This window comes from Toxotes jaculatrix, chromosome 13 (genome assembly GCF_017976425.1).
Source record: "Toxotes jaculatrix isolate fToxJac2 chromosome 13, fToxJac2.pri, whole genome shotgun sequence".
Taxonomy (NCBI): Eukaryota; Metazoa; Chordata; class Actinopteri; family Toxotidae; genus Toxotes; species Toxotes jaculatrix.
In genome coordinates, this window is record NC_054406.1 from 19,795,422 (window position 1) to 19,813,668 (window position 18,247).

Genomic DNA, 18,247 nt, shown 5'->3' on the forward strand with positions numbered 1-18,247 from the left:
GTCGAGCAGTGTGGTTATTCCTTCTAAACTAAACCTAAAGTCAAGAGTAACTTTTAGGTTCCTGTTTGAATATTATTTATTTTCAGTTATATCATTTTAAGCTCGGTAGCTGTATCACTCCTTTACTTAGTTGTCCTCCTTTAGTAATTGTTATGTTTAGTTGCATGATGTCGGTCCATTATCATCACTGATGGAATGACATTGCCACAGACGCTATTGATTGAAATTGTTAGCTCTGATAGCCACACGTGCTCACTCAGAATCACACTTCCACCTAAATATTTATTTTCACAGTATTGTGCGGGACGCCAGGACAAAAGATCACTAGCAGCCCCTGGTTAAAAAAATTGTGCTTCCGAAATCTCTTGATGGCGATTCCGCAAGAAGTGTGGTAATCACCACCCCTCCTGTGCTATACATAGCAGAAGCCCTTTTTAACGAGGTACGCAAACATCCCATCGCATGGCCAGAGGTAACATGTTCCTCACTCAGAGGTACATGACCTGCAAAAATTATTGCTGTGTAGAAGTGTTTTACAGTCTATTGTATAATAACAATATACAAGGGCAACTATTATTTAAAATATGTGCGTACTTGTAAGTGATATAAAAATATGAGAACATCTGAATGTGTGGGTTTGACCGTCGAAGAGCATGATGGGTAGAAAAAGGCGGGGCGACGTAATTTTGTCGGCTCTCGTTAAATGCCGTGGGCGCTAGCAACTAGTGCTGTGTTCAGGTAATGTGGGGAGAAACATACTTTAACATATTTGAATTGAATTATATATTTGTCAATTCAAAGATCTTTTGTTTAAAAGCACACCAGAATTAGCCTTCAGACTCGACCATCTGTAATTTGTGTGTAGGTCTTATATATCTTATATAAAATACTTTTTACTCACATCTGAGTTTAGGAACATCTTTTCTGGTTTCACCTGAGCTGAAGAGCATGAGTCTGTTGTGCTGACACAAGCTACACTGTCACATATAAAACACTTTTAATATCAGTGACATCCACTGCCAAACTAGAGCTCCCAGCTAATACAGCTAATAGCTAATACTATCAACTATTTTTTTTTCACCAAACCTGGTTGTAGCAATATCCTACTGTCAACTTCTAAATCAAATCTGGACTAATGTGACTTGTTCTTTGGGTGAAAGGTGGCATGGCAGACTTGACTAAGTCTCTGTAAATACATGGCATTTTCCAAATCGTCATGTTGATCACCATAAATGAATGAAAATAACCACTATAGGTCACGATGATCTTCCTTCAACCCGTCAGAAGAGGGCACCAAACCCTTGTTAGAAAACTAAGACAAAAAAAAAACAAAAAAAAAAACAAATACAGCCAGGACAAACATTACTCATTGGACATCTATTTATTTTTTAACCAATCAATAAAATCACATCAAATAAGCAAATCCCTTCTACATAATATATAAAATAAACAACATTTATTCAATAAAGCTGTGAAATGTGACCATGGAGCTCAGAAGCTGTACAGTTTTGTGCTGTATACCGTCCTGCAGGCTAAACAACTGCTGATGTTTCCTGGTACAGATGCCCTATTAGTGGGTTGGATAGATCATTTCAGTGGATAAGGTAAAATCATTAAAGGCACAGTTCAACATTTTAAGGAATTTAGCTTACTCACTGTCTTTCGAAGAGTGAGATGAGAGGATCAATATCAGTCTGAGATGTGATAGAGGTCTCTAGCTTCTTGTCTCACTCTTGGAAGGAAAGGGAATAAGCATATTTCCAAAAATACTGAACTACTCCTTTTTAGATTAAGTAAGAGAGAGGCAGTTGTGGACTGAATTGGACTGATTGGTTAGGGCCACCCTCATTATCATCATCATTACTCACAATGGTCACTATTATGTACAGTGTGGAAGATTACAAATGGAGCTGTAACTGTATTCTAAATTTTTAACTGTTTATCATTAGTGGATATAGAGGCGCCTGCGACTGGCTGATGAGGAATAAGCTTATTTCTTCCCACATAATGAGTCTTTGAAAAAGATTTCTGCTTGTCCTCCAGTGTTGTCCATTAAAACTAACCAGTGCTTTCGACACTCTGAGGCTGCCATCTTCACACCATTCAGTGCAGTGCTCAGGAAAGGGAGTCATGCTCACTGGAGAACAGTTTGCTAACAGCAGTGTTTTACGTCTATTATACAAATTCAAACAATATCATACAATTTGACCCTGTTAACATGAGCGACAAAAATGAGGAAGGTAGTTGTAGTATTAAACACAGTCAGACTAGCTGTCAGATGGTGATTATGGATGGAAGTTTAGCTAGATTTCAAGGCATAGCACCCCTGTGATGAAGTCCACACTTTCACTGTGAACATGAAATGTTAACATCTGATTGTCAAACAAAAACATATACTGAATATTGTATACTGTACTTAAACCTGGCTATAGCATGTGGTGGTTTACCAGGAAGGATACAGTTTGAATGTGTATAGAAAGGTAAAAAATAAAGGGTTGGTGCAGATTTTTAGAATACATTCCTTACCAAATACTAAACCGCAACCACATACTGTACAGTATTTAGATCACCCACACAGCCTTTATCAACTCAAAGGACAAATGTAAGCTTGATCACATGAATGCAAAGTAAAAACGGCAGAATGCATAATCTCTTGTTGTTAACAGTGTGCATGTGAACGGCTTTTTTTTTAATGAGATGCTGGTGAAAGGTGAAAATAGTGGGAGGAGAGGTGAGTTCCCAGGCTAAGTACTGTAGTCTATTGTACGCTCCAGGCTCATAAACAACAGATTAATGGGGTCTGTGGTCAAAAGACTCTGGAGACTTGAAAGCATACATGATCATCTGTGTTAAAGGTAGTTACTGCTATCATGTGCAGTGTGAGTCGTGCGCAGACATGCATTCACCATAAATACGTCTCACTGCTAAGAACAGCAAGCTGACTATCACAGGCTCCAGTAGAGCTGGCATAATTCATGTCAAGAGTCACGAAATCCAAAATACTTTACTTACATAACCATGTAAAAACTAAGGTTTTGTCAATGGTATGTCCACATTACCTAAACAAAAGGCTTTCAGCAACTTAAACAGCAGCTTTAAACTTGAGATTTGTATTTAGGTGAATGAAAATCACCCTATCCTTGAACATCAGCTGATGTACTGTAATCACTTCCATCACTTAGACAGCACTTGAGAAGAAGCACTTTGATATCTTAAAAAAATAGCTCTACGTTTTGGGAAATACACTCATCAGCTTTCATTCTGAGGTTTAGCTGATGAGATGGAAACCAGTCTTATGTCTGTACACCAAGCACAGAGCAAAGCTAGGAGATTAGCCTAGCTGACAGTATGTAAGGGGAAACAGCTAGCCTGGCTCAGTACAAAGGGAAATGAAAAGCATTTACAAACACCTTACTAAAGATCACAGCTGTATCTCATTTCTTTAATTTGTACTCAAATTGAATTATACAACTGAATTTGTTTTTTTTTTTTAGGCATAGTTATGTGATGTAAGTATTTCTTAGCAAACAACAGTTTAGTCACTTCCATCAAGCATCTGATTAGCACAGGATGTCAGATATAATCTGTGAGCACAGGCTTTAATGTCTTTAAAGGCACAATTTTACCACCATCTCACTCAGGCGTCACTGACAAGACACCAGATAGTTACTGAGGCTGGCTCTTCTTCTGGCTGCAGATAGCCATGCTAGCTGTTTACCCCTACTTTATGTGAAGCTACGCTAATTGCCTTCCGGCTCTAGTTCCCTACTTAACATGCAAACATGAGACAAACATCAATTTTATAACCTAACTTTCAGAAAAAAAAGTTAAAAAGCTTATTTCCCCAAATGCTGAACTATTCCTTTAAGGCCCTGCCAAGCAGGGTGAAAGGGGCAACAACATGTGACAAAGGTCCCTTGCCAAAACCCAATCGGGGTGCTGTGGTTTCACATGGTTTACTAGACTGCTGAGCTCCCAGATATTTTGAAATGAATTCCAATTAGTTTTTGCAGTGCCATGTTAATGTGGCATCCTAAGGTTCTGCAAATCTTGCCCAGACTTTCTTCCAGTCTTGAACCCACATTTCCTACTTTCTGACACCTCTGGAGCACAACACAGAGTAAGCAACACATCCTTCTATGCTAGTTGACTTAATAAGTTGGCATTCATCACCACCTCAGGCCTGAATGTAATATTGTTTTTGTGGATTGAGCTTTGAATAAAAATTGTAATTGTTTGCTTTAACAACTGTATGTGAAACTGAAACTCACTTTTGTTCCTAATTAAACACATATTTACTACTGCTAACAACATAATTAAAGGTCTGATGACTGAGAGATGACTCTCTGACATACTTGAAGTCTTGCTCCTGTTGATGCTTTATATAAAACAAATACCTAAACAGAACCACCTACTCTAATTACAATGGCCTATCTTTATGTATACACCTTAACTTGACATAATCTCTATTTTCTTTTTTTTTTACAAAAACTTCACTCATGTGTTCACAGAATGATCAAAGATTTAAGTCAGTTTGGCGTAAGTGCACATACAGCTTACAGTAGCAGAAGGAGCACACTGATTTCAAATGGTGACACTTATTGGAGAGTGCACTGTGTTTGTTCACACTATCAAGTAAATAGCTTTTAGTGACCTATAAGCTTTCATCTCTATAGAGTTTACTATTATTTACAATATTACAGTCACATAGGATTGCAGGCAAAGCATTGCACAAACTTTGACAGGTGGAAACCCACTACAGTATCATATGAAATGGGAGTGATGCCAGACCACAGTATGCCATAGTCCATGGATTTATCTGTACCTTCAGTATCCTCAGTACATTATCTCCAGTGCTATGAAAAGGAGTATTAGCTACACTCATAGTCCCGAGACCTGATCACCTCTGCACGCTTTCTGTGTTTTTTTTTAACCAAACAAGGCCAAAAAAAGCTCAGCTCATGCTACAGCATATATGTTTTAGAGATACAACTTGTTTATAAGATACACATCAGGATGTTCACTAGCCCCCTGTTTGAAACGAATCCCAGTTGTCCCACACACAGAGAGGGCACAAACCACAAGGTGAAGAAGAGATGGATGATGATACCACAGGGTGCTGAGCCTGAGTGACGGCTGTGAGACGAGGAAAGCTCTTGGTGTGACAGGACGGTGTTTGGACACAGAGAGTTCTCAGTCAGCAGTGGCAGCCTTTTTCAGTGGTCGTGGTAGGTAGTTCCTCTTCGTTCTGGGCCGGGTAGAGGACCTTGGCAGTGAGACCGCTCTTCACGCCATCCCAGCCGTCGCGGGTGACGATCTCCCCCATCTTCATCAGCTCGTAGATGTCTCTGGTCAGCAGCTCAAAGGCCCGGTCTACGTTGCTGTTGCACTTGGCCGATGTCTCCACGTAGCGGATGCCCAGCTCTGCCGCCAGCTGCTCTGCTTCATCTCGGGACACCTTGCGGTCCTTGTTCAGGTCGCTCTTGTGGCCGATGAGGATGTAGACCATGTGGTGAGGCAGGATGTGCTCACTCACCTCCTTGTGCCACTCCCTCACATGGTCAAAGGTTTTACGATTGGTGAGATCAAAAACTAGTAGGCCGCCCACTGAGTTACGGTAATATGATGTTGTGATGGACCTGGTGGGTAGACAGATGACATCGTTAGTCACTGAAAGCAAAATCGTTGACAACTTTGATGAACACACCAAAATCTTCCATTATAAGATCCACATTTATTTTTGTCAGCTTTGGTCCAAGTCATCTGAAAAACAAGTTAATTTAACTCATTAATTTAACACAGATGTATTTAGGAATATGCACAATGCATGCATCATATCACATGAAATATTAATGGTATTAAAATTAGGTTTCGACACAGGGCCCCTTTCCAAGAAAGTGCCTCAAAACCATAGCTTGGCATTGCTAAACCAATTCCTATATGCAAATTGGCCATCTGTGAGAAAGAATAAACATGACCTCTCTGATTGTTCTGGGTTCCAGGATATCAAAATTACCTAAAGACAGTCATACAATGATTTAGCTTTTCATATTTAGTGCTTTTCCCTTGCTAGGCATTAGTAAAGTTATTTAATTCAATTAGTGAAATTATCGAACTACCACAAACCAGACTATTAACACAGGATCTTTGGGGACCCAGAAGAGTCTTCGAATATGGTACAGTTGCCCGCTTGGGACAACCTCACACATACTTAAACACATAGAGGCTACACCTCTTCAGTGTGGTGCACACAGCAACACAACAAATCACTGGTTTGTTTCACAAATACTTTCAGACCTGCTCAGGCAGAAATGAAAGACTTAAGTGTGGTGAAGCCTGAAGGAAAACACCCTCAGAAGCCTGAGCTTCAAAAGGGAAAGCAGATCTAAGAGGGGAGCTGCTTCTCCAGACAGAGAAGTGCTTTAAAGGAAATTATCCATGACAGCGGGGACACATGAGACATAACAAGCAACAGGGCAGATGAATGCAAAAACTGGATTTGGATGCTGACTTGTCATCCTTGTGTTGTCCTGGAGACCGCACTATATCAGGGAATCAAGTCGGGGCCTACACAGGAGGAGGCTGCCCATCATCCGTGAATGAATGCAATGATGCGACTCGATTCTCCCTGTATTTATATAGGCCAGCGCATCACGTCGAGGCCTAATCTTCTTCTGACCCTTTTCACTACTGTCCACACTCATTCATTACATCACAGTAAGGGAAGAAATAGTCTTCATTTAATTTAAAGGTTTTGATTTTCTAAAACACGACAACTAACCAGGTCCTATCCATTATTTAACGACAAATCTTCTCGGCAGAGAATGATCGTTATAAACCATTCAACCCAGAGTGATTTCATTTAGGTTTAATTTGTCCCTCTTTCGTACCTGAATCGTTCCTGACCGGCCGTGTCCCAGAGCTGGAGCTTTATTTTCACCCCGCTGTCGATTTCAAGCGAGCGGGCATAAAAATCAACCCCGACCGTCGGATCCGCCACATCGCTGTAAATACCGTCCGTGAAGCGCTTCAGCAGCGACGACTTCCCCACTGTCGAATCCCCGAGTAAAATGATTCTGAACTGGTATTGCCACAAAATATCCATGGCATGACTAGAAGGGGGGGATACCAGCGGAGTGTGCGTGTGTGAAACAAAGCCCCGAGCGCGGCGTGTTTACATGAAGCCCCGGCTGCCGCTGCGGCTCCTGCTGCTGCTGCCTTGCCTTCTGCTCAGGAAGAGTCTCGCAAGCACAGAGCGAGCAGCAATCATGTGATAGATTTACCTATGCTCTACCACGAGATATCATAACCAGAGACCTGCTGCAGTCTTCACTGAGGCTATCGCAACTCATGAAAGGGTCAGAGATAATAAGGATTGTAAAACGCAACTGAGCCACAATAAAGCTGAGCTTCTTTTTGTGTTGAATGTAACACTATGTTGTTTTCTCAAAACCACAAGCGTCAGATCAGTGTGTGGGAGCAGGCTGCTGTCCGTGGTTCTGAAGTAGGGGAAAAGTTATAGCCTCGTTGTACTGTATATTTACCTCTTTACACACCGTATATTACGTTCTGTCGTTTTCTGGAATGTAAAACTCTGTTTGCATCGGTATCAATGTGCCTAAGTGACAATAAACCTAAGAGATAACGAGCGTTCATAAAAAAATCTTGTGAGAATACATATCCCGTCATGCAAGTAATCCGCGTGAGCTATGCGGGCCAATCAGCGGGCTGCCTCTCAGCGCTAGCGTATATATAAACTCCGGGACCCTCCTTTCTCTCTCTTCCTTTCCAAGTCTTCCATGAGACGCAGAGCAGTCCGACATTTGATTTAGGTAAGGCCTCAAGTTGTCTTTTTCTCTGGTCCAAATGTCACAACAGAACCTGTATTTGTTCGACACCAGTAGCCTTTGCGCTTTTGACCTCTGAGAAGCGGAGTTTAATGTTAACGATATTTAAATAGTCCTGAGGAATGCAAGGACCGCTAAAGATTTAGCACACTGTTGCTAACAAATGTAGCTTGCTGTAATCAGGCGGGGCCAGGTAATGCTCTAACTTGAAGTAAAACCGTAATATAAATTTTGTATCATATCGTTAAACAACGTTACGCTGGCAAGTTTTGTAATTAAGGCTAGGAATGCTTTGGCTAGGCTAGGCTAAAACCTAGCAATAGCGCTAACGTTACATGATGGTTTCCGGCATGTGGACCACGTGGCCGGGTCCTCGTTCTGTCTTTCAGATGGCAGTTGCCCATAATAAATCTTAAACATCACTGATTTACATTTCTGTACTGTAGTTGTGCCAGCAGTCTGTGTTCGGGCTTAGGATTTTTTAACGGGATGATGCTTTTTAGATCAGAGGAGATCTGAAATTTGCAACGCATTGTACCGCAGTGTACCATGACGAGTTGCATAACATAATGTTGATAATGTTGATAATGTTGACCTTAGTCAACCATTTATTACTCTACTGTACACAATTAATGTGGATCATCTGTATGTTTCTCTCTATAGGTCGAACCAGTGATGGCTCTGTCTAGCCTCTCCAGCAATGGACGCCTGCAGAGAATGCAGGTAAGCTTTTCTATCAAGACTCCTTAGTACAACAGGCTCCTATCGAAGCCGTTCATGCCATCATGTAGCAGTGAACGGTCAAAAGGAAGCCAAGATGAAGACTTTCACCGACGGTCGCTGTTCAGTTTGAAAATAACTGCTCCAGCAACATTTAGGGGAAGGACATTTGATCTAAAATAAGGCCAATGATTGTTCAAGCTTATCAAAAGTAATATTGGAATGTCTTCCACTGAACACTTTGCTCATTTTTGCAGGTATTGGGTACTGAAAGGGTGACGACATGAAAACGACATGAAAACCAGATCATGTGGAGGTAGGTTCTTGAGCCACATCTCAAATAAAATAGTCCCTGCTGTGATGACACACTTGCCCTCACTGACATTAGTTCTGATTGAGACAGTTTGTTTTCTGAGCCACATTTCTTAAGTTGTCTTCTAGGAGCTAGTGATGGAGTCATAACTAACCAGATTCTCTCTTTAGGTGATCCTAATGGCTGACCAGAAAGTGACTGGGTGAGGAGAGCTCATGTAGAGGTAATTTATGTTTTTTTTTTTTTTTTCCAAAATGATACATTTCCAAATACAGCATGCTATCCTAAGGACCTGGGCTTGTTTGTAGTCTTCGGTTCTCCAAGTGCATGCAAGAAAATGGGGTGGTCTTTGACTGTTGTGGCCATTTTTGCCATCAGCAGCCACTCAGCTGTCCTACAGAAATCTCATCAGATGTGTTTGAGATTCTAACAGATTCTGTTTCACTCCAGGTTTCACTCTGGACTCATGATCTAGTCAGGTGTCCTCAGGCTGTGCTGGCTCTTTAACCTTCCTGGTTTGCCAAGGTATGTAAAATGCATTTGTCACAAATGACTAGTTTATCTGATCTATGATGACCACTTGGTAAAAGTGACTGTTGGATGAAGCTTGCGGATATGGGACTGAGATCAGCCCTGTACTAATGTGTTTACAGAGGGCCCTGGATTGTGCTAAATTTTTTTTTTTTGTTCTCTTTCAGGCACAGTGACATGGTGAGCTGTACAAAGTGGAACGGTGGGAATCATAACATGTCTGGGTGGACAGCTGCAGGCCATCCATGAAATACTGAACTGGAATTGTTTGCTCACATTAGGTGTTTCTGAATTTATCAAAGCTCGACAGCATGAACATGTTCTGATGGTGTGACTTTAACTGCGCCTTTTAGTAAACTGTCCAAACTTTCCTGAAGTTTTCAATGTGAAAACTGACAGAAAATAGTTGAATGTTCAAATTTCTTGTAATAACTGATTGAAACTTGTCATTGACTGTAATAAAACAAATTGTCAACTATTAGTGGAATCCCTTTTATTGTATTTCATCTTACATTCACATTCTTGAAGGAACTGTAACTGCAAATGGATGTTTCAGTACCTAAACACAATAAGGCCACAATTGTACAGCTGTTTGAAACGGGTAAAAATATGATAGTGGTGCTGGTTCTGCATATGATGGACATGCTGAGAAATGTCAGTTCCTGAGTTTCAATGGAGCCAGATTCATCCCATGTATAATGGCAAAGTGTTTCAGACCTGGACATCCCATGGAAACATGATTAACAGCTGCCTGTTGTCACTGATGCACTGACAGAAAATCTGATTACATCTATAATCCACTTCCCAAAAAATCCAGAGCTGTCTGCAACATAATTGGAGCAAAGGATTAAGTAACACCTGTATTTAAATACACTGACTCCGTTTGTAAAGAACTGACTACAGAAAATGAGAAGTGTTTTGTACCTCAGAGTTACTCGTTTGAGATAGATGGCAGTTTGAGTTCTGATATCTCAGAGTCTGGGGAGCTGCTGCCACTGCGATCGCTGTATGTGTCCCTGTGTCAAAGAAAATACAGCAGTCAACGGGGGGGGGGGGTTTATAAAAAAAAAAAAAAAAAAAAGACATGTATGTATGAGCCAAGACATGATGACGTATAGTTACCGTGGAGACAGGCGGCAGCCCTTCTGTAAGTAGCTCTGCAGCTTTCCAGCAGCTGCTAGCAGCAAACCAAGGTAGGGGGGTGATGGCTTTATGGGGCGAGACGTGAACTCCGGGTGGTACTGCACTCCAATGAAATATGGATGATCTGAAAACACAGAGCAAAACATTACAAAACAAATTATGTAGAAGGCTGCAGTGAAGTTGTTGATCTTGAAAAATCCTCAAGGTAAACGCTATTATGTGTACACACACACACGCACGCACGCACGCACGCACGCACGCACGCACGCACGCACAAAAAAACAAACATGTTTCATTTTCATTACCATCCAGCTCTATGACCTCCATCCTTTCCCCTTCCACATCTTGACCTACGAAGCGGAAGCCCCTGTCTTCAAAGTGGCTCTTCAGATCAGGATTGACCTGCACAAGGACAACATGCAGCTTAAAAAAATAAAGACTCACACCACTGTAAACCACGTTTTTAATGCTGCTGATGAGAGGTCAACATACCTCAAAGCGATGTCTGTGCCTTTCATCCACATACTCTGCATCCCCATAAAGCTTGCCTGGAATAAGGAGCGGCTCTGAGTACAGTGCAACAGACGCAACAACACATCGAGCAGTTGAAAGTCAATTTAAAATTTGTTCTTACGCAGCACGCTGGTGTTAGACTTGAAAATGGTCCGTCTCTTCCCCAGCCTCATTGTGCCACCCATTTGCCCAGGGTTGTGCTCTGGCATATCAATCACCTGCAAAGGTTTAAGTTTGAAACTTGATTCGGTTCACTTTTCAGGTCACATAACAACTAGATTGTTTCTGGATTCAAACAGAACTTACCACAGGATGCTTTGATTCTGGGTCAAACTCTGTTGAGTTGGCATCTAAGTGCAAAACAAATAAAGACATGCAGTTAGTTGGGTTATTGTAGTGTATTCACTGTCCACTGCTGAAATTCAATCACCTCTAACATTTAGCTAAAGAACAAATCCAGTAGAATTGACAGTATTGACACTGGGTGTGCAACAATTTATGAACTTTGGTTACTTGTCACTCCACCTGTGTAGCTCTCCTAAGCACCTAAACGTGTAACTTTCCTTTCTGGGTATCTTTGAAAGTCATTTATGGTGTGTTTCTATACAGGTTGCACAACAGCTTGCACTTCACTTATACTGTATATGCAAGAAAACATGCAAAGACATGGATGACATGCACTTAATATACTGTGCCTAAATGCATCCTGACAGACAGAGGACTGATGCTTCAGCATGTTTTGTTATTGATTTTATTGATTTTATTCATATGGCTCCTGTGGCTATTGCTATTACTGCAACTGACCACTAGAGTCCTGAGATGGTCTAAATTCTGGTTCAGGGGCAAACTAATTTTCTTATCACTTTGCATCACTGATGGAACAAAAAAAAAAACATTGTGCTCACTAGTTGCAGTTTTGTCAACAAACCCTCTGATCACAGTAAGAAATCTTGAGTTTTGAACTATTCAATAAAGAAGTGTGCTTTGTAAAGATTCATTACTTTGCTACATGGGAGAATTACCTTTCCAGCCAATCACGTTTCTGGCAAACTCACATACAGCCAACTGCATTCCAAGACACACACCTGCAGAGACATGTAGTGTTCATTTTTACTGATGTTACTTCAATTAAGTATAACAAATCTGAAAATGTGTCTTTCAGCTGCATCACATGTATCAGGACAGCTCTCCTGTACCTAGAAAAGGTTTTTTCTGTTTTCTAGCCCAGTTGATGGCATGAATTTTTCCTTCAGTTCCTCTGATACCGAAACCTCCTGGAACCAGGATCCCACTGAGGAGAGAAGAGAAACCCTCGATGAAAAAAAAAAAAACAAATTCAATGTCCAGGTTATACGATAGAAACGAGGCCTCAGGACTCACTCAGCACTGCAGAGTTTCTGCCATGCCTCGTGGTACTTCACTGGTTCCTCCTGCAGAGTGCTCGGTTCCAAATACGCTGAGTCTATATACTGAAGAGACGAGACATTCAGACTTTAGGAGGCAGGTTTTGGTCAAGAGTTAAAGATACTCCCCCCCTATCTGTCTCTCTCTAATTAGATGACATGCAGTCACTGTCATGAACACTGAATGATTCATATGGTGGTTAGAGGACTTGTTTGTCCCCGCCCACTCTCATATGATGTCTGCAGGGGGTTAATAGTTCAAATCTGTTGCACTAATGAACACACTCTTCATCACAGCTGGGTGTGGTTGCTGACCACAGGTAACTGTGATGCAGCAGTGTGCAACAGGTGGGTCTTATAGACAGGGTTTACTTCCTTGCCATTAATACATATTAAGAAGAGCATCATTTACATACATACCTTAACCTCCAGCTTGTGACTGATGGCCAGGGCTGAGTGCTCCAGTGCCTTGATCACAGAAGCATAAGAGTCTGAGAATTTGGTGTACTTCCCCACCAGTGCTATGGAGCAGTGCTCTAGCAGTCTGTCCGACCTGTGAGGACGGCATTTATATTAGTTTACCACTGACTTGCCCATCAAACCCCCCAGGACAGAGGAGAACAGCAGAGGAGAGGTTTTCAGCTAATGTTCATTGTAGGTTTAGTCCTTTAATGAATCTTTGCCTTCTACTCCTGACTCACCTGTCAGACATCTCCTTCCATTTAGTCAGCATCTTCCTGGGTCGGGCCTCTATGGGCATATTCAGTCTCCTGCTCAGGTAGCTCACCACGCCCTGATCCTCCAGCAGTAACGGCACTCTGTAGATGGACGACACGTCCTGCACACAGATGACCTGGAGCGAAGACAAAGCCAATGAGTTTAGAACCGCTGAGAGTCGGGGCTCACCAGAGGTGAATCGATGAACGAGTGTCAGTGTCAGTGATGTACCTGTTCAGGTTCTACGTGGCAGAACATCGAGATCTTTTCTTTAACAGAGTTCTCCAGAGCGGTGGAACAGCGACACATGATCTGTGGGTAAAGATGATTCCAGGGGAAACAGGGTCGTTACGCACAATCTGAATGGAGCAGTGTCCCTCTGCATTGTTCCTGACATTTCAGTTTTTGTCCTGGCCTCAGGACAAAAACTTTTTTTTAATTTTAACATTTTCACACAAATGATTCATGAAACATGATGACTGGTGTGCAACTGCAAATGACTCACCAGATCAGGGGACAAGCCCAGTCCTCTCAGCTCTCTGACGCTGTTCTGAGTTGGTTTGGTCTTTTGCTCTCCTGTTGCACTGGGCTGGACAGAACAATGGAAACAACACATTGCATTAAACAGGCTGTATGGAACCTGCTTGCTAACCCTCTGTCTGTGCATCTGTAACATCGAACATGTTCAGCTATTTCCTGTTTAATCCTACTAACCCACAAACAATCCTTATTTGGTAACTTTATTTTCTTCCTTCTTCACAGTGAGGTTTTTTTAAATCACCTTTTAGTGATTGCCATGATAAAGTCACACTGGATGTGGTTACCTCAAAGCTGGCACGCTACTACATCTTTACCAATCACTTCACACTTTACTAATCCTAATGATTATTTGAATTAATGATTAATCTATCAATGTTTTTTTTTTTTACAACACATTTATTATTATTTTTTAAACATGTCTGTTAAACATGACTAAATCCCCCATCACCATTTCCCTGAGCTCAAAATGATGTCTTCACATTACTTGTTTTGTCTGACAAACATTCCAACACCCAAAGATAATCAATTTACAATGATTAAAAGATATGAGTCACAAATTCCTCAGATTGCAGAGGCTGGAAGCAAAGAATGTTTGGCATTTTTTCCTTTTAGGTCATTTTCTCTAATCAACTAATTGATTAATCAGTTCTTCATTTTAGATTTAGAAGCAAATGCTATACCAAGTGATAAGTGAAGATAAATGATTAATTTAAAACTACCTGCTAGTTTGCTACCATATCTTTCAATTGACACATGATGACAACTTATATCCAGTACACAAAGTAAGCACTGTCAAAAAACCATTTGACCTTTTGACCACCTCTGTCTTGCCTATAGAGATATCCTAAAAAAGTCAATTATGAAAGAAAAAAAAAAAAAAAAAAAGAACTGCATGGCTGATCCGTGGAAAAATTCACAGAGGAAAAAGTTTCAGAACCTCCTTTACAAATGGCTGTTGGAGAATAACCCACATTCTCACTCTGACACTAATATTTCATGGCTGCATTTTCCTCATACTTCTGTCTCAATCTTTGTACGTGATCTTGTTGAGCTCACAAGCCAATGTGTGTTGTTTAATACATTTTTAGACCTGCCTCTTGCTCCCTCACAAATTTTAGATTCTCTCCCAATCACATAAATATTAAATGTCACATGTGAAACTCTTGAATGGGAATTTAAATTTTGTCAGCTGTTCTCCAACAGCAGCTGACATATTTGCCCTCAGATAAAACCAGAGAGGTCTGAAGGTGTAGCTCTTACCTGTGGTATCAGACTGACGTGAATGTTGCAGAAGTTCTCCCTCTTCACTTTAAACTGGAACTGCCTGAAGGCCTCGATGAAAGGCATACTCTCTATGTCCCCCACAGTGCCTCCTAACTGCAAACACACACAGATATTATTAGCAGCAGTAAAGTAGGAAATGACCCTCTATAATATGACATAAAATCTGAACCATTTACTGCTGCAAATTCTCCTTTGATATAATGAACTGCACGTCTTACCTCTATTACACAAACTTGAGGTTCTACATCATCGTCATCGACTGGTACTGTGGCCTGTTTCACAACCCACTCCTGAATGGCATCTGTGATGTGTGGCACCACTGGAGTGAAAGAACGAGAAACTCAACATTATTCTAAGATAACCATTACTTTCCAACATGACAACCTTTAATGCTTAAACAGCAGTTGTTTACCCTGCACTGTTTTGCCCAGGTAGTCTCCCCTCCTCTCCTTGTTGATGACAGACTGATAGATCTTGCCGGTGGTCAGGTTGTTGTCGCTGGTGAGCCGGATGTCAAGGAAGCGTTCGTAGTTCCCAAGGTCCAAGTCTACCTCACCTCCATCATCCAGCACGAACACTTCACCTGGAGAGAACAAGCATCATACTACATGCATAACATGTGACTCTTTAATTATGAATGTGTTAAATGAGAGCGATCATCTCCTCTGACATACCATGCTCATAGGGTGAAAATGTGCCAGCATCTATGTTGATGTAAGGGTCAATCTTGATGGCAGTCACATGCAAGCCGCATGACTTCAGGATTGTGCCCACACTGCTTGCGATGATGCCTTTGCCGATGCCTGAGATGACTCCTCCGGTTACCAGGATGTACTTCATCATTGCGCTCTGGTATCTGGAAGATGAATTATTCAAATCAATAACTATCCAGAGGATAAAAGCCAACACTCACACTGTACTCAGCTTTGGGAAATTTGCTTTTATGTTCACTGTATCTGGGATTTAAAAAACTGTAACTATACACGTTTAAAGAACAGAAAACATAAAAAATGAGTTTAAAACATATAGAGAGGTCTTACAATAGCAAAAAAAGAGATGGGCCATGTATTTGGAGGTAGACTGTAAGTGCTGATGAAGGCCTCAAGAAACTTCTCAACTCAAGGTTCATTTGGTGGACCTAAGTCTACCTTAAGCTGAGAAGTTTTATGAACACAACATTGTATTATGTTATCTTTCATAGAGGTATTGCACTAGATTACATTTTACTATGGGGGTAAATTAAATTGTTTTTCAGCTTGTATGACTAATAAGTCTTCAGATAGTTCATAGAAATTATTTGGAGGCGGTATAGCTTGCAAAAAGGGAATATAAACATGTCCATAAAAGACAGTTCCTTGTTTAACTAACCAAAACAAAGGCTAAACCTCCATGTCCTTATTCTACAACGTGGATCCCAGTGCTTGTTGCCAAGGTAACTAAGTCAAATAATCAATAAATGTTTACCGACTAAAACCACTGGTTAATTAATGCTACAAAAACTTGATGGTCGCTAAATGTAATAAGCATCTGTAAAGATTAAAGCCCAAAGGTTTTAATTCTTCCCACATCGCAACAGTTTCACGGAACAGCGATAACACATTTGGAGTGTTCGTTAATGTATATAGCACGGCCCGTGCGGGTGGGAAATTCCAAGTTCCGTTTGGCGAGGAAACGGCAAGTGCGCATACCGCCCGTCCTGATTGCCACCGTCAAACAAAGTCAACGCACCCAAAGTAATACCGCCAGCGCAGTTAGCTTCAGGCTAACTGTAAGCAGTACTGTCGTTGTAGGGCAGCTACTCTCAGACATAAAAAAAACATTGTCACCTTTAGGGTATGCAGTGATAAATGGACAAAAGGTTAAAGGTATCTGTACAAAGTACCACTGCTGCTTTCAGCTGCTGTCTGTAAATACAAAGGGTAGCTAACATGCTCTCAATTTCCAACAACTGCATCAAGCTGCCCAACGTACATGTGGCCAGAATACCCAACATTGCATTCAAAATAAAAGCAAAGGTAGCGATTTATTTTCCTTTATATAAAAGGGCGGCGACATATGTACTGAAATGGTAAGTTGTGGCCGCCTGAAATAAAACCTATCATTACATTTTAAGGCTTTAGTCAGGTCCATGAGTCTGAGGCCACTTTCCCCAAATGCGACATGGTTACATTGAAGCACATGGTATCTTTAGTTGAATTTAATTTTGAGTTTTCTGACAGGAAGTTAAACGTACTTATTGTGTCTAGCTTGCAGCTCAACGTTATTTGCTAACTAGCTTACAGCCTCTCTTTCAACAGCATCAAATTTCAACTCACCAAAATATGCGTCAGCCAGAGCTGTCCTTCAAAACAAACCGTAAACGACGAAAACAGTTCTCAAGATCTTTTGTCAGAGACGAAATTTCGATCCAAACAGCAACAAGTTTGCCACTGTGCTTCCCTACAATCACATCTATCCTCAGTTTGGCTCTACACGTGTATGGACCGTATGGACCACGATTCAGGGCTGCAGCGCATCATTCAATACATACTTACAACACTGTGTTACCTTCAGGAACGCCTCGGAGCCTTGGGAATCTTGCGCTCAATCCTTCACGAGTTTGTCAATTGAAGTACACTGCTCAAAAAAAAAAAAAAAAAAAAAAAAATTAAAAAATGGGAACACTAAAATAACACATCCTAGATCCCAATGAATGAAATTCATTACATAGTGTAATACGTTGAGTACAAAATAACATAAAAAATGATCAATGTAAATCAAAATTATTAACCCATGGAGGTCTGGATTTCAAATCATACTCAAAATAAAAGTGGAATATCACATTACAGGCTGATCCAACTTCAGTGGAAATTCCTCAAGACAAGTCAAAATGAGGGTCACTAATGTGTGTGGCCTCCACGTGTCTGTATGACCTCCCTACAACGCCTGGGCATGCTCCTGTTGAGGCTGCGGGTGTTCTCCTCAGGGATGTCCTCCCAGACCTGGATTATAGCATCAGTCAACTCCTGGACAGTCTGTAGTGCAATGTGGCGTTGATGGATGGAATGAGACATGACGTCTCAGATGTGCTCAATTGGATTCAGGTCTGGGGAACGGGCAGGCTAGTCCATAGCATCAATACCTTCATCATGCAGAAACTGCTCACATACTTCAGCCACATGAGGCCTAGCATTGTCATGCATCAGGAGGACCCCAGGGCCCACTGCACCAGCATATGGTCTCACAGTGGGTCTGAG

At 41.3% G+C, this 18,247-nt stretch overlaps 2 protein-coding genes, 1 long non-coding RNA gene and 4 other non-coding genes across 9 annotated transcripts; 4 read left to right on the forward strand and 3 right to left on the reverse strand.

Annotated features, from left to right (window-relative positions):
* Positions 1–301: 301 nt before the first annotated feature.
* Positions 302–436, reverse strand: LOC121192539. The gene has a single exon (XR_005895215.1). It is a non-coding gene; the product is annotated as a U11 spliceosomal RNA (small nuclear RNA).
* Positions 437–3,025: 2,589 nt separating this feature from the next.
* Positions 3,026–7,141, reverse strand: rab42a (RAB42, member RAS oncogene family a). The gene is made up of 2 exons (XM_041052753.1): positions 6,891–7,141; positions 3,026–5,639 (listed from the first exon to the last, which is right to left on the reverse strand). Exons 1-2 carry the CDS (start codon positions 7,103–7,105, stop codon positions 5,198–5,200), a joined length of 657 nt encoding a protein of 218 aa, XP_040908687.1. The 5' UTR covers positions 7,106–7,141; the 3' UTR covers positions 3,026–5,197.
* On the reverse strand, positions 5,521–17,527 carry ctps1a (CTP synthase 1a). 3 transcript variants are annotated; one of them, XM_041052752.1, is made up of 19 exons: positions 17,327–17,527; positions 15,686–15,867; positions 15,424–15,594; positions 15,230–15,330; positions 14,988–15,104; positions 13,693–13,776; positions 13,419–13,499; positions 13,172–13,323; positions 12,891–13,023; positions 12,448–12,536; positions 12,264–12,358; positions 12,090–12,152; positions 11,374–11,417; positions 11,189–11,285; positions 11,047–11,102; positions 10,860–10,956; positions 10,534–10,678; positions 10,336–10,427; positions 5,521–5,639 (listed from the first exon to the last, which is right to left on the reverse strand). In XM_041052752.1, the coding sequence occupies exons 2-18, from the start codon at positions 15,852–15,854 to the stop codon at positions 10,343–10,345; spliced, it is 1,779 nt and encodes a 592-aa protein (XP_040908686.1). In that variant the 5' UTR covers positions 15,855–15,867; positions 17,327–17,527; the 3' UTR covers positions 5,521–5,639; positions 10,336–10,342. The 3 variants fall into 3 exon arrangements, with proteins under 3 accessions (XP_040908686.1, XP_040908684.1, XP_040908683.1); XM_041052750.1 differs by lacking the exon at positions 5,521–5,639 and adding an exon at positions 9,895–10,234; XM_041052749.1 differs by lacking the exon at positions 5,521–5,639 and having other exon boundaries at positions 9,895–10,427.
* On the forward strand, positions 7,779–9,889 carry LOC121191565. Its single transcript, XR_005895121.1, has 6 exons — positions 7,779–7,832; positions 8,511–8,570; positions 8,825–8,883; positions 9,051–9,103; positions 9,331–9,405; positions 9,579–9,889. It is a non-coding gene; the product is annotated as an uncharacterized LOC121191565 (long non-coding RNA).
* On the forward strand, positions 8,602–8,738 carry LOC121192525. Its single transcript, XR_005895202.1, has one exon. It is a non-coding gene; the product is annotated as a small nucleolar RNA SNORA16B/SNORA16A family (small nucleolar RNA).
* LOC121192534 lies at positions 9,153–9,282 on the forward strand. Its single transcript, XR_005895210.1, has one exon. It is a non-coding gene; the product is annotated as a small nucleolar RNA SNORA44 (small nucleolar RNA).
* Positions 9,442–9,513, forward strand: LOC121192543. Its single transcript, XR_005895217.1, has one exon. It is a non-coding gene; the product is annotated as a small nucleolar RNA SNORD99 (small nucleolar RNA).
* Positions 17,528–18,247: the final 720 nt, after the last annotated feature.

Bases quoted from the DNA above. Each gene is read 5' to 3' on its own strand.
- rab42a (XM_041052753.1), bottom strand. From the start codon at position 7,105: ATGGATATTTTGTGGCAATACCAGTTCAGAATCATTTTACTCGGGGAT. The intron at 5,640-6,890 runs GTACGAAAGAGG...TCTACCCACCAG, and splicing joins GCCGGTCAGGAACGATTCAG to GTCCATCACAACATCATATT.
- ctps1a (XM_041052752.1), bottom strand. From the start codon at position 15,854: ATGATGAAGTACATCCTGGTAACCGGAGGAGTCATCTCAGGCATCGGC. The intron at 13,777-14,987 runs GTAAGAGCTACA...TGTTCTGTCCAG, and splicing joins ACGTCAGTCTGATACCACAG to CCCAGTGCAACAGGAGAGCA. The intron at 10,679-10,859 runs GTAATGAAAATG...CTGTGTTTTCAG, and splicing joins GGAGGTCATAGAGCTGGATG to ATCATCCATATTTCATTGGA.